Genomic DNA, 15,331 nt, shown 5'->3' with positions numbered 1-15,331 from the left:
GGAAAAGGTCCCAGGTTTTTATTTAAAATTTTTTTTTCATCAAAAATACCTGCTACTCAATAGGGTAAGGAATGAAAACAATATAAGCCCGAAAGAAAACAAATTGCATATTTTTTACATTTCAAATAAAGTACATTTGCAACATCTGATAAATGTTAAGGACACAAACTTGAACAGGTTTGTGTTGAATTCTTTTACAACTCTGTAAAATGTGTTAGAATTCCGTGGAGGATTGATTTTGAGTTTGCGGGTCCCTGAAGACATCCCCTTGGTGTGCCTACAATGGTGATACAGGTATGAGCCTCCTGGTCGACCCTTAGGTCTGGAATGCCAGGCAGAGTAGACAATTTCAAAGATAGAGAAGAGCAGCCTATGCCATGGATGGAAACATATGCTCTCTAAGTGCCTCAGGATCCTCAGGAAAGAAGTAGAACACAAAGCAAAAACTATTGGCTAGAAAAGGACCTGTAGAGGTTTGTTTCTAAACCAAAGATCATTCTTGAAACTCACTTTAAGATCTTGGGTGTATGGGGGCGCCTGGGTGGCTCAGTTGTTAAGCGTCTTGCCTTCGGCTCAGGTCGTGATCCCAGGGTCCTGGGATCGAGCCCCGCATCAGGGTCCCTGCTCGGCGGGAAGCCTGCTTCTTCCTCTCCCACTCCCCCGTTTGTGTTCCCTCTCTCACTGTGTGTCTCTCTCTGTCAAATAAATAAAATCTTAAAAAAAAAAAAAGACCTTGGGTGTATGAGTTATGATTGGGTTCAATCATATGTAACAGACGATCAGAAAAATGCGCTTGCTTAAACAAGATAGAAGTTAATTTTTTTTCCCTCACATGAAAGGAGTCTGAAGCCAGACTGGTGTGCCCACTCTGCTGTCACCAGGGACCCAGGCCCCCTGTTTCTTTTTGCTTCATCATCCTCAATGCTGGCTTCTACCCTCAGGTTTGCTTTCGGGCTGTAGGCGAAAAGGGTGAGGCCAAAGAGCATACTTCCTGGTAGAATTGCACCCCCTCTAAAGAACCATCCTGAAAGCCCCATGCACTTACCGGGCAGCCTTGTCTGTAAAGGCCATTGCCTTCCCAATAATGCAGAGGGTAAACATTGGATAGGCAAACCTTAGTCTCTGTCATACCACGTGATCACGAGAATAAAGGTATTACCAGGACTTTGGCGGCTAAGACTTTGGGATACCTGCAAACTTTTAGAACAGGACAGTAATGTTTGGCAAACCTGGTTTTAATTTGCTCCTTGATTGATTCAACAATAGTGAGGGCTATATGTTAGGCACTGGAATTACCATAGTTAACAAGGTAGACATGGTCCCTGCCCTCAAAGGGTTGACAGGCTATTGGGGAAACATGGATTTTATTTATTTTTTATTTTTTTTAAGGATTTTATTTGTGGTGGTGGGGGCAGCACAAGCTGGGGAAGAAGCAGAGAGAGAGGCAGGCTCCCCGCTGAGCAAGGGGCCTGATGCAGACTCGATCCTAGGACCCTGGGATCATGACCTGAGCCAAAGGCAGAATCTCAACCACCTGAGCCACCCAGGTACCCCGAAAAATGGGTTCGAAATAAATACATTATAAATGTGTTGAACATTAAGGAAAGGAGAAGTAGAGAGTGCTTGGGATTGTGTACTAGGAAGGACTCACTTAAGAGCATGATAGGAATACACAGGGAGATTGGAAAGCTGCTTGGGAGTTAGCCTGGGAGTTAGCCACTTTAGAAGGGTGGGGCTGGGAAGATGAGCAAAGAGGAGAGTGGGAGGAATGTTCCAGGCAGCCTCAATCCCGATCTGATCATGTCCACATTAATTCTTTCTCCTTCCATTATTTGTCTTACTCCTTCATCGGAGGCCATCAGTGGGTTTCCAAACAGCGAAGGAAGCCAGGAACTAAAGTCTTTTTATCTGCCAGCCTTTCTACAGACTGTTTTCTCACTCACTCCAGATGAGTGCCTGCCTCTTAGGCTGTGGCAGGGAGTGTTGGGAACTCAGGGAAGGAGGTGGGCAAGTCGTTGGGGCGTACCGAAGTCCCACTGCCCCGTCACAGATCTGGATTTTGGTCTCATTGTGGGACTTTGGGGAGGCAAGGATTGGTTCTGACCCCGAAGTGCTGATATGACCCCCCTTCCCCTTCCAGGATGTGGACATTGTGGTAGCACCGTGCCAAGGCCTCCGGCCTGCAGTGGATGTTCTGGGTGACTTGGTGAACGATTTCTTGCCTGTGATAACCTATGCACTCCACAAAGACGAACTGTCTGAGAGGGACGAGCAAGAGCTTCAGGAAATCCGAAAGTATTTCTCCTTTCCCGTATTCTTTTTCAAAGTGCCGCAGCTGGGCTCGGAGATCATTGCCTCATGTACCAGAAGAATAGAGAGTGAAAGATCAGCCCTCCATCACCAGCTGATGGGCCTGGGCTACCTGAGTAGCAGTCACTGCAACTGTGGGACCCCTGGCCAAGACACTAAAGCTCAGAGCATGTTGGTGGAACAAAGTGAGAAACTGAGGCACTTGAGCACATTTTCCCAGCAGGTGCTACAGACTCGCCTGGTGGACGCAGCCAAGGCCCTGAACCGGGTGCATTGTCTCTGCCTCGACATCTTTATTAACCAGGCCTTTGACATGCAGCGGGACCTACAGATCACTCCCAAACGTCTGGAATATACTCGAAAAAAGGAAAATGAGTTGTACGAATCACTGATGAATATTGCTAACCGAAAGCAGGAGGAAATGAAGGACATGATTGTTGAGACGCTTAACACCATGAAGGAGGAACTTCTGGATGATGCTGCCAGCATGGAATTTAAAGGTAGGTCTAGAGAGCTTGGTGTGGGCTGCTGGGACCACAGGGTTCTTTAACCCTTTCTTAGCTGGAAACTGAGTCCCATGAATTCCAAAGGCCAAAGGCAGCTCAGGAACATCTCGTCTACCCAACTGTCATGAGTAGGAGCCCACCTTAAATCACTTAGCCAGAGTGGCCTCTCTTCTCAGAGGCCTTCCTGGAAGATTCCACTGTCATTCCTTCCTGGGACTGGTAGTCCAGCTTCTGGTAAGTTCATCCTAATAGCGCTCTTAAATTTCCAGTTTATATCTATATCCCCTTGACCTTGACGGAGCTGGAAAAGAGCTGCCTGAAGAGCATTACTAAGTCATGCTTTAACCTTGGCTTTAACCTTCAGCATGGCCCGTGCTTCCTTATTGGTTCTTTTTTGTGTGCTTTGGTCTCGTTTTCTTTCCAAGCTGCTCCTGAAACCCAGCTCAGGAGTATTTCCCAAAGTTGTGTTTACAACTTTTCTGGAAGTCCATTCTTCATGAGTGGCTATTAACAAAATTGGACCAAAGTGATCCGTCAGGTCTTTTGGGGTTGAGGTCTTGATGTGGCTGACTTTGTATACTGACTACTCTGTAAACCTCCCTGTAGGAACGTTAGCCCTACCACCCATTAAGAACAGTGATGTGGTTTGCAAGTTACCTTGAGGTTCTCAATCATTGCTGCACATCCAGATCTCCTGGGGGGCTTTTTGAAAATAGATGTTTGAAATCACCCCAGAGCACTCCAGACCGATTAATCAGAATTTCTGACGTGGGACCTCGCATCAGTTTTTTCTCAGTCCCTCCGTAGATTCTGCATATTGCCATCTTCCTGATGAGAGAACTGAGGCTTAGGCAGGTTAAGTAATTTGCTCAAGGTCACAGGTACTGAAGAGTAAAGGCAAGAGTTTGAAACTAGCACTCTGATACCTGAGCCCATACTCTGAATTTCCATGCTTTACTGCCTCTGAATCTCTTCCCAGTTACTGCCGCCGCCGTCTTCCTAGTAACCGGCTTCGGAACCTGAGCATGGTCTCCAGCTCTTTGCTCTCCCTTGTCCCCACATCCGGTCAGCGGCCAAGTTCTGATGTGTCTTCTTCCATATTTCATATCTACCTTTGCTTTTCTGTTCCCTCTTCCTCAGTCCACCTGAGCTACTGCTCTCCCTATAGCTCCTAGCTACCTATTGTTCTTCCAGACATCTTTCTCTCCCTTCTCCAGTTCATCTGCATTGGTTCTGTGTTCCTACAGACTAAGTTTAGACTTGTTAGCCTAGTGGTAAGGATCTTCCAAAGCCTAGCCCTGACCAACTTTCCTGGTCCTTTTTCCCACTAGGCACCTTCTGCTAATTTCACTTTCTCTTGCTCTCAGCTGCTTGCTGTCCTCCATCTCTTCTTTTGCTTTTTCTTTACTCCTGCCCTGCCCTAAACCCAAAAAGTCTTTTATTTGTGAATTTCCAAATCCTACCTACCCTTCAAGGCTTCTTCTAAATAACGTCTTTCATGAAGGTGTCTTTAATTTTCTTAGCTAATAGATATCACATCCATCTGAACTCCCACTGCATTTCATGCGTACCTGAAATTTCTGGCATATTTCATTTTCTTTTATTACAATTGTTTATGTTCTTCTGAGTGTTTTCTAAAATCTGAGAGAGGAAGGAGAATAGGGTCTTGTTTATCATCATATCTCCTACAGCAGTTCACACAGATGTGTGCACTACCTCATGGGAGTTTGAGTGAGTATGTGAATTTTGGTATATGGCTGTGTCACACTTACACAGAGGAAACAGAGTCCACTTTAGCAAGCACAGGAAGCTTTATTTCTTATAGGTCTTTCTAAAGATGAGCAAAGGTAACTCCGGTGAATTCCCAGTGTGGGGAGGACTTGCAGCGGAGATCCTAAGAAGGCCCCTGACCAACTTAGGGTGCTGGGGCGTCAGCGTCGGCATCACAGCACACAGGATAAAGGGGGCAGCGCAGGCAGGTGACCAACTTAGGGTGCTGGGGCGTCAGCGTCGGCATCACAGCGCACAGGATAAAGGGGGCAGCGCAGGCAGGTTGGGCAGTCTGTGAAATATTTGATTGTTTATCATGTGCCAGGGATACCATGTCTGGTACCTGGGACGCAGTGGTTAGTTCAACAGACGCAGGGGGAGCTGGGAACAAGTAGATCAGACATCTGGCTCTGTTAACTACATGGTGGGTTTGTGAAGCCACTTTGCGAGTTAGCTGTGTATTAGATGGGACTAACCTTGTTCTAAGTTCTTTCTGGGGATCCTTGAGGCAATGGTAAGTAGATTTAGAAGAGAGCTACCATGTAACCTAAGGAGCTGGATTTCTGGTATTGGTTTTTGTTTTAAAATAAAGGTAACGTGGGGCACCTGGGTGGCTCAGGCGGTTAAACGTCTGTCTGACTTGGGCTCAGGTCATGATCTCGGGGTCCTGGGATCAGGCCCCATGGCAGGCTCCCCCCTCAGTGGGGAGTCTACTTGTCCCTCTCCCTCTGCCCTTTCCCCTGCTCGTGCGCATGTGCGTGCTCTCGCTCTTTCTCTCAAATAAAATCTTAAAAAAATAAAATAGAGGTAATGCATTACATACATACTTCAGAAAATACTTTTTTTTTTAAAGATAATACCTACATGCATAGTACTTCACTCAGAGATACAAAGATACTGTCCTCCAGCCACCTAGTTTTCCTCCATGTGTTCTTCTGCCCCTTGCTTTTTCACTGATCTCATATCGTAGAGATCTTCCCATAAATGTACACATGGATTTGTCTTCTTCTAACAGATGTACCTGATTTTATTCAACTATACCCCTACTGATGGACATTTAGGCTCATTCTTTCTTTTTTCTTTTTTGCTGTTACAAACTCTACTGCGTTATCATTTACATGCATATCTTTGGGGCTTGTAAAGGTATATTTCTAGAAAAACAGTTCCTAGAAGCAGAATAGTTAGGTCAAAGGCTATGTAGATATTTTTGTTTGTTGGTTGGTTAGTTTAAAATTTTGATAGGTTAAAAAATTTTTTTGGTAGATATTATGAGATTTCCTCTAAAGAGGTGGCACCAATTTAAATTCCCAGAGTAGACATCAGAGTGCCTTTTTAGGAGTGGAGTTTTTGCAGGTAATTTGTCTTCTCTTAAGGTCTGTCCTCTGACTTGCAGAACAGATTTCTAATTCTGGGAAGTAGTAGCAGGTTGGCGACAACATTTCAGGCTTACTTTTTATTTAGTAATTGATTAGCATCAAATCCCCAACTCTTGGATTTTTCCAGGAGTTCCGCAGTGTGAAATATTACAAAGATCCAAGGCAGTCCATGAGCTTGGGTTTTAGGTGCTAGCTGTCGTCCTTCCTAACTGTACCGTCCCCTTCCCAGTGCCCCCTCTGTCCTCTCCTTGAGGTTGTTTCCTGATCTATAAAATATCACCAGTAATACCCACCTGACAAAGTTATCATGAGGATTAAATTCGATTACATATATAAAATACTAATTATGGTGCCTCTCAAATTGCACTCAATAAATATTCCCCCTGTCCCATAAATGTGACATAAAAGCTGACAAAATCAATAGGTTCATTCTGGACACAGTTGCTCCCGCTCAGGATTCTTAGATGCCCTAGCAGTAGAGGACCGTGTGGCCCCGGATCATGCTGAGGGTCAGAGTTCGCCAGCCAGCCATGTGTTTTATAGCCGTAGTCATGGCAGCTCCTTGGCTTTGATGGGGAGAGACCTTTATTCTGAGTGCCTGCCCCTTCCCCTCACAGCCAGCTGGCTTCTCTCTCTGCCTCCATAGATGTTATTGTCCCTGAGAATGGAGAGGCAGTGGGCACCAGAGAAATCAAATGCTGCATCCGGCAGATCCAGGAGCTCATCATCTCCCGGCTCAATCAGGCAGTGGCTAACAAGCTGATCAGCTCAGTGGATTACCTGCGTGAGAGCTTCGTCGGGACCCTGGAACGCTGTCTGCAGAGCCTGGAGAAGTCCCAGGACGTCTCTGTTCACATCACCAGTAATTATCTCAAACAGGTACTCGAAGACCGGTTAGACACCACATCACAGATAACACAGGAAACAGAGCCCACACGCAAGCCTGACCTCAAGCTAGCCAAGAATTTCCCTTTCACCGTTTTGCCCATCTGGTTGGAATTTTATTTAGTTTTCCCATCACACGACCCCTACCCATCGGAGGTGCTTGTGAACTGCAAAATCGCAGTTAAGGCAACATGCAGGACGGTGAAGATGTAAGTAAAGGGGCCCAAAGAGTCACAAAATAGATGATCAACCCATGGAGACTCTACACGTTTATGGAAGGATATATTTGGGAACCTTGAAACAGGACTCTGTGCTTTAAGTAAATATTTATCACATTTTTTAATCGGCCACTCTGCTCAGGGCATCTTGATTTTCTTTTGTGTGTTCTCTTTCAGATCTTAAATGCCGCTTATCACGTTGAAGTTACGTTTCACTCAGGGTCCTCGGTTACAAGGATGCTATGGGAGCAAATCAAACAGGTGGAGCTTCCGTAGAGAAACATTTTCCGCCCCTCGTTGGCTCAGATGAACCTTAGTCACTAAAAGTGACTGATGTCTAGGTGTAGGGTGTAGGGTGGCCATTTGTCCTGGTTTGTCTGCCTGGGAGAGTTCTGATTTGTGCCTATTCTGAAATAATAAGGAGCAGTGCCCCTTTAATGCTTAAAATAGAGTGTTTAAATGAAATTTTATGCAGCCATAAAACTCTCCTTCACCAGCTTCTTCGTATTCCTTTTTCCCAGCTTAAATGTTTTCTCAGACCCAGGCTTTGTTGCCAGAGGCCATTTGTGTGGTTTCTTTTCCTGAATTTGATGTGGCTCTTTTTCCATACTGAGTTCAGAAAGAGAATTCTCAGGCACCCCTGGCACTAACTGTACATGGTGAGGGCTTGTGAGCACGTAGACTGGGCCTAGTGTTCCTTGATGCTTTCCCTTGGTCTGAGCCCTGATTCTGAGGTCGATGGAATGGGAGAGGGGTCTTAGCCATCACGTGGCTCCTTTCTTCACAGCCTGCTCCTAACTAGTGGCTAGCCCCAAGGGGAAGGGTTGTTGGTTCTTTCTGGTGGTTCCTGTCTCCCACCCTTGAGTGTTCTCACTGACCTCATCCTGCAGATCATACAGCGCATCACATGGGTGAGCCCACCTGCCATCACGCTGGAATGGAAGAGAAAGGTAGCCCAGGAAGCCATCGAGAGCCTCAGTGCCTCCAAGTTGGCCAAGAGCATCTGTAGCCAGTTCCGGACCCGGCTCAACAGTTCTCACGAAGCTTTTGCAGCCTCCTTGCGGCAGGTGGGTGTGTGGGAAGAGAGAGAGAGGAACCTACCCTCTGGGGAATATTTTGCCCACTGCTCTTCATATAATTTTTATAAAATTACCGGTTATTTTCTTCCTAGCTATTAAATGATAATATTATGGGAATTTTCATCGGTACATTTTTCATGTGGAGATTTTTCTAACTCCAGGGAACATGGAGGGAACTCAGTTAATATCTCCCCATTTCACTGAGTGAGGAATGAAAATCAAGGGGTAGGAATTTTGGGCGCCTGGGTGGCTCAGTTGTTAAGCGTCTGCCTTCGGCTCAGGTCATGATCCCTGGGTCCTGGGATCGAGCCCCGCATCGGGCTCCCTGCTCCGCGGGAAGCCTGCTTCTTCCCCTCCCACTCCCCCTGCTTGTGTTTCCTCTCTCGTTGTGTCTCTCTCTGTCAAATAAATAAATAAAATCTTTAAAAAAAGGGGGTAGGAATTTTATTTAAGTTATTTAGTATTTTAGGAATGAGTCAGAAAAAGGATGACTTTGTAACTGTCATACTGGTTCACAGTTATGTGACATCTGCTTGTCCCCTTCGGGTGGATGTGCGTGCATGTGTGTGTATGTGTGTGTAGAGTGTGGGGTGCAGAGATGTGGGTATGCATCCAGGAGGAACAGTTATTGCTTACCAAGAGTTCACTGTGTACCAGTCACGTTACAAACGTCTTGTGTAACTCTCGTAGTTACCTTAGGAGGTAGCTGTTGTTACCCCATATAATAGGTGAGGAAGCCAAGCTGGGGACTTGATAAGTCACATGACTTTTTTCTGTTTCCCTCCCAGCTAGAAGCTGGCCACTCAGGCCGGTTGGAGAAAACAGAGGATCTGTGGTTGAAGGTTCGGAAAGATCATGCCCCACGCCTGGCTCGCCTTTCTTTGGAAAGCCGTTCTTTACAGGATGTCTTGCTGCATCGTGAGTCCTTGTTTTTCCCAAGTAGATGGGAAGAAGGTTCTGGATACCTGACATTCTCCTGTTCTACCTTGGAGAATCCCAGTGTCTAAAGCTGCTTCCTTGCAAAGCTGCCTCAGCACCCCCTGATGTGTTTTTGAATTCCTAAAGTCTGTTTGGTCCTGCTATTTATACAGTTCAGACAAGATGACTGAAGTTTATTTAAATCGGAGCAGTTAGGTTACTTTCTACTAGTTTCCAGTAGTATCAGAATTTCTCCCCCCAGCATAATTACGACTTCCTACTCCTAGGTCCACATCTAAGAATCTTTTTTTTTTTTTAAGATTTTATTTATTTGTTGGAGAGAGAGAGCAAGCAAGAGAGCACGAGCGGGGGACAAGGGCAAAGTGAGAAGCAGACTCCCAGCTGAGCAGGGAGCCTGACGTGGGGCATGATCGCAGGACCCCAGGATCATGACCTGAGCCAAAAGAAGATGCTTAACTGAGCCACCCAAGCACCCTAAAAATCTTTTTTTTTAACAAGAGATTTTATATATTTTTTAATCTGCAGTCTTCAAGATTTTATTTTTAAGTAATCTGTACCCCCACTGTGGGGCTCGAACCCACAACCCTGAGATCAAGAGTCACGTGCTCCACTGACCAAGCCAGCCAGGTGCCCTGCGTGTCTAAGAGTCTTAGGGAGGTTGCCCAGCAAGTTCTCATTCCTCCTGCCTTATCTCTGTGTCCATACTTGATAGGTAAACCTAAACTGGGACAGGAGCTAGGCCGGGGCCAGTATGGTGTGGTGTACCTGTGTGACAACTGGGGAGGACACTTCCCTTGTGCCCTCAAGTCGGTCGTCCCTCCGGATGAGAAGCACTGGAATGACCTGGCTTTGGAGTTCCACTACATGAGGTAGGTTCTCCTGTCATTCATCTCTATGGGAGAGGATCCAGAGAAGAAGCCAGAAGCCTGGTACGAATTTTGTACCAAGAGCTGCAGCACGCCGTGGCTCTCCGTGCCTGTGTCCGCAGATGTTGTAGCCAGTGTTCCCGTGTTGGGCCCAGAAATGTGCTCTCTTGCAGGCCTTCGTGGTCTCTTCCCTCTCCCTCCCATCCCAATTTCTCAGACTCTGCCTTCCGTTTGACTTCTTAGTCCTGAAGGCCTGTCAGTCTTCAGATTCCGTAATCCCGACTCCTTGTTAGAGGGGCCATTCTCTTGGCCCTCCCTCTGCACTGAGGGCCATGACGTCCGGCCCTAGACAAGAGCGGTCTCAGGGGACTCCTGCCTATGTGGCAGCACGCTGTCGCGATTGGAGCCGGAGCGTTGCAGCCCCGGCCTCTCTCGTTCGCACCAGGTCTCTGCCGAAGCACGAGCGCTTGGTGGATCTGCACGGCTCGGTCATCGACTACGGCTATGGCGGGGGCTCCAGCGTCGCCGTGCTGCTCATCATGGAGAGGCTGCGCCGGGACCTGTACACTGGGCTGAAGGTGAGGCAGGAAGAGGGGGCTGCGGCGCCGCCGGCAGCCACACCCGCAGGGTCCTCTCCGGCCTGTCTTCTGTTCCTGTTCATCCAGACCTTCTGGCTTTCACAGGACATTTTCGGGCAATAATCAAGCTTTATTACCCTTACTTCCAAAAAACCTTAAACATTTCTCAGAATCGATTTTTTGGCCCAGTTTATATCTAGAATACCACTCTTACCTCTTGTGGTGGTGGTAAAAATCTAGATGACTCAGAAGAGCAGAAAGGTGTCCTGTAACTTTGCTGTTTCTCCTCTTTTTTTGCTCTTGATGGATACAGCCAGTGTTTGTTGTTTAGTCAACAAATATTTATTCGTGACTACTTTGTACAAGACCCTGTGTTAAGCACCATAAGGGGATATCAAAAAGTGTAATTGCGAGGGACACATGACTGACTCAGTCAGGAGAGCATGTGACTCTTGATCTTGGGGTCCTGAGTTCAAGTCCCATGTTGGGCATAGAGCTTACTTAAAAAAAAAAAAGTGCAACTGCTAGAAGCTTTTAAGAGACTTGCTGTTGGTGAATATTTCATTAAGATTTGGTGTTTTGAGTGTGATAAATCCACCTTGATGGGTAAAATTTGGGCAGGTAGAAGGAAGAGGCTGTCCCAGCAGGAAGGAATAGCATAATGCCCAGAGAATTTGAAGGACACTAGTATGTTGGAACAGCTGTCTGGGAATAGAGGTGCATGATGTGCAAAAAAATGTTGAGAAGAAAGTACAGAACACCAAAATTAAGAATTTCCATAGAATTCAAATTTCATTGTACATCATGAAATGCTGTTGAAATATTTTTTTTTTTAGATTTTTATTTATTTATTTGACAGAGAGATAGTGAGAGCAGGAACACAAGCAGGGGGAGTGGGAGAAGGAGAAGCAGGCCTCCTGCTGAGCAGGGAGCCCGATGAGGGGCTCAATCCCAGGACCCTGGGATCACGACCTGAGCTGAAGGCAGACTCTTAACAACTGAACCACCCGGGCACCCCGCTGTTGAAAGATTTTGAGTGAAGGTGCAGTACCCTCAGATGGATGTCGAATTTCCCGCACCCAAAGCAACCACAAGGGACATGGAGACGTTCCTTTGTCTGGTCCCTACATGGGGGCAGAGTGGGACGGGGGAAGCTAATCATTGAGTATCTGGGTAGGTCCCTTCTCACAGATTACCTGGAAGCTTCTGGATAGAAGACGGGAATCCTTAGAAATGATTGCAAGAGCCATGAGAAATCAGTAGGGTGGAGGAAATGACTCTCCTACTGGCTCTCCCTCTTCATTTCAGAGGAGTTAGGCTCAGCACTGTCTGATGCTTTCCCACAAGTGGGCTGAGCTTCTGGATGAGTGATGTAATGTTCTCTGGAACTCAAGAGGCCCTAAGTTGGAGGCATGGTAAAAGTAAGATGAATGACTTTGATATTTGAATCCTTAAAGCCAAACCTGGGCTAACCAGGCCTACAAAGCAGTGGAAGGCAGTCTGCCCGAGAGACCTAGAAATCCTTTTTTTTTTTTTTTCTAATACTTTTATTTTTTAACTTTTTAAAAATAATCTCTACGCCCAACACAGGGCTGGAACTCACAACCCTGAGATCAAGAGTCACATGCTCTACCGACTGAGCCGGTCAGGCACCCCGAGACCTAGAACTACTTTGAGCCTCAAGGGCAGTTCCAGAGTCTGTTCAGGGCTTGGAAATGAGCTCATGCCTCCAGGTGTTGGCCTGCGCCACCTCTAGTGCCATGTGGGGTCATCCGGCCACTGCATGCGGCCTCCGAGGGGTGTTATCAGGCCTCACAGCTTGTCCTTCCTTGCTTTCCCTCGGCTTCCTTCTAACTGCTTTCCTCTTCCTTTCTTCCCACCTGCTTCTCTGCCCTTGTCCTCTGTGTGCCCCAGCACCGGCTGCCTCGCAGTGCCCCGCAGAAGGAGCTCTTAGTGGGTTTAAGCACGCTGGACTGAGGAGTTGTCTTGTTAGTGACGAGTGAGCCCTTTTGTCTCCCCAAGGCTGGGCTGACGCTGGAGACCCGTCTGCAGATAGCACTAGATGTGGTGGAAGGGATCCGCTTCCTGCACAGCCAGGGACTCGTGCACCGTGATATCAAGCTAAAAAATGTCCTGGTAAGTAGAGCTGTTTCCCCGAGATAACGCCCTGCCTCTGTGGCTTAAGTGGCTGTCCGAGGGTCCGCCTACATGTGAGTGGGCTCACGGGGTGCGCCTGCCGAGAACGCAGTGGAGTTGACAGCAGATAGGTTGATGGCATCTTGGACGTAAGGCTTGGGGAGTGTCAGGCTGCCTCCTAGACCAAGCTTCTGTTGCTTAAAGTTTTTTCTGCCGACACTGTTGGGAACATGTAAACGTACAGAACAGAGTGGTCCGATGGAGACCCACGTACCGTTCATCCGGATTCATGTTCTCTTTCTCTCGGGTTCATCTCTCTCTGTTCCTCAGTCTCTCTCTCTCTCTCTCTCTCACACACATGCGCGCGCGCGCACACACACACACACACACACACACACACACACTTTTTTACTCAACTATAGGAAAGTAAGTTACAGATAGCACAGTACTCCTAAATACTTGAGCTCGTATCTCCTATAAAGGACATTTTTCTGTGTAATAAAAATGCTATTATCACACCAAAGAAATTTAACATCAATACAATACTGTTAGTTAATAAACAAGTTTATATTAACATTTCCCAGTTACTCAGACACAGTCCGTTTGTTTGCTGGTTTGATCCAGGGTCACTCCAGGGATCAGACGGGGTACTTTGTTGTCATGTTTTCCTGTCCTCCTTTAATCTAGAATAGTCCTTCTGCCCTTTTTTGCTTTTGTGATGTTTTTGAGGATTCCAGGTCTGGTTGTTGTTTAGGGTTTGGTCAGAGGTGCTGGATAAGGGCTGAGATGGGTAAATGCACCGTCAAAGAAAAGGTGATCATGAACCCAGCAGTCCTGGTATCTCAGTTCTAAAGAACCTTCTGAGCCGCTCCTCTTGAAGCTGTATTGGGTACCATGAGGGTGTCTCTGGCAACAGACATGATACATAGAAAGATGGCAGTGGTGTGGGGGAGGGGAGAGGTTGCCCTAAAGTCATAGGCTGAAACCTGAGAGGCTTATCAGTAGTCAAATGAGGCACAGATTTATTCTCTTGGACCTTTAGGAAAGGAAACTGCAGGGAATCCAAGCAACTCTCCTCAGCTGACCAGAGGACCTCAGCCTTCTTCCTTCGTGACTTTCTGCCCTGGGGTCTGGAGGTCCGAGGAGAATCATCAGGAACTGAAATACTTTCCTCGGTGTCTTTCACTGTATTCATTCTTCCAAGACTTACTAAGTTTCTGCGATGTGCCAGGCACTACGCTAAGGGCGAGGTATACAAAGGCGAAGAAGATAGCCCCTGCCATCCAGGTTGCTGACAGTCTGGGGAGAAGGCGGGAGTGGGAACAAATCTGGAGACAGGGAGGCTTGATTAAGTGCTACTTGAAGGAGGACACCTGCTTCTGAGCTTGAGTGTGCATCTGAGTGCTGTGTGCAGGATCTGACGCAGGCTCACTCTCACCCTGCTTTGTTGGCAGCTGGACAAGCAGAACCGTGCCAAGATCACTGACTTAGGATTCTGCAAGCCAGAGGCCATGATGTCAGGCAGCATTGTGGGGACGCCAATCCATATGGCCCCTGAACTTTTCACAGGTAAGCCATGGGGCAGGGAGTGGGCTTCAGCAGGGCTCCGTACCTTAACCCTGAGGGCTACCCCTTGGGCTGAGTAGTATCCACAAGTACTCCTGGCAGATCTGGTGCAGGCAAGGGAGAAGCAGAGGAGGGAGACCTAAGGCAGGGCAGGTCGAAGGGAAGAGGTAGAGCGGGGAGAAGGCAAAATGCACACAGGAGACACCAGGTCTTCTTGTGCAGGTTTCTCTAGCTGTTCGCGCTGTAATTGCCATAATCAGCCAATTGGTTGATCAGTAAATACTGATTGAATGCTTTCTGTATGCCGGGAGTTGGCCCTGATCATTAAGGAACTTGCAGATGACAGAGATGCACTGAGAGAGGTAGGATAATTAGGAAGCAGTATAGGACAGCATGTGACAAGGCACTAAAATGGGTGCCACCTAATGTGACGTTGGTGTTCAGACAGGTGATAAAGGAAGGTTGAAATGTTTGACTTTTGTGGTAGAAGTGAGATGTTGGGTAGAACTTGAGTCAGGTCTGGAAAAATTGGTCTGTGGGAAGGGAACCTGTAGGAAGTGTGTTTTTTGAGCTGGGCAGCATGAGTATGCTTTTTCATATATTTTGTTCCATTTTAATACTCACGGCCCTTCTGTGGTGATGGTGATGCATTTTTATGGCCACGTCACAGATAAAGTCGAGTCCAGATTGGTGAACTTCAGAAAGCCATCCCAAAACACTAGAGTTGATGGAGCTGGGATTGGAATCTAGGTTTTTCTGGCTCCAGAATCTAACCATGTGTCACGAAGGAGAGAACATTCTGGAGGCTGAGGAAAGGGAAGTAGGAAAATTGCAGCATCAGCATGACAGGAAGGAAATCCACGTGGGGAGTAACAGCAGACAAGGCTGGAGATGAAATGCTCTAAGCTTGAACTCCGCGCGGAGGAGCGAAGGCTCAGTGTGGGGGCCGTGAGGAACTTGAGCTTGTGCGCAGGCGCGGGCAGAGAACATGTTCGCGGAAGGTTAGCTTAGCAGCAGGAGGTGGAGGGGTTCGAGTGGGCAAAGCAGTGGGGCTCCTGTCCAGGAGCAGGCTGCTAGTGGTGTGTCGGGTGCCAGGGCAGCT

General features: G+C 47.3%; 1 protein-coding gene across 1 annotated transcript in view; it reads left to right on the top strand.

Moving 5' to 3' along the window:
- Positions 1 to 15,331, top strand: part of DSTYK (dual serine/threonine and tyrosine protein kinase) — a 48,055-nt gene that overhangs the window by 26,600 nt on the left and 6,124 nt on the right. Inside the window, exons 3-11 of the mRNA XM_025855172.2 lie at positions 2,141 to 2,810; positions 6,609 to 6,841; positions 7,243 to 7,326; positions 7,956 to 8,132; positions 8,933 to 9,062; positions 9,796 to 9,952; positions 10,395 to 10,527; positions 12,550 to 12,663; positions 14,118 to 14,232. Of these exons, the coding sequence (XP_025710957.1) occupies positions 2,141 to 2,810; positions 6,609 to 6,841; positions 7,243 to 7,326; positions 7,956 to 8,132; positions 8,933 to 9,062; positions 9,796 to 9,952; positions 10,395 to 10,527; positions 12,550 to 12,663; positions 14,118 to 14,232 (1,813 nt within the window). The remainder of the gene's footprint in view (positions 1 to 2,140; positions 2,811 to 6,608; positions 6,842 to 7,242; positions 7,327 to 7,955; positions 8,133 to 8,932; positions 9,063 to 9,795; positions 9,953 to 10,394; positions 10,528 to 12,549; positions 12,664 to 14,117; positions 14,233 to 15,331) is intronic.

The sequence above is a fragment of the Callorhinus ursinus genome, unplaced genomic scaffold (assembly GCF_003265705.2).
Source record: "Callorhinus ursinus isolate GAN/ISIS: 27379988/994484 unplaced genomic scaffold, GSC_fseal_2.0 scaffold57, whole genome shotgun sequence".
NCBI lineage: Eukaryota > Metazoa > Chordata > Mammalia > Carnivora > Otariidae > Callorhinus > Callorhinus ursinus.
Note: the sequence above shows the minus strand (reverse complement) of the source record. Positions and strands in the feature narration are given on the sequence as shown.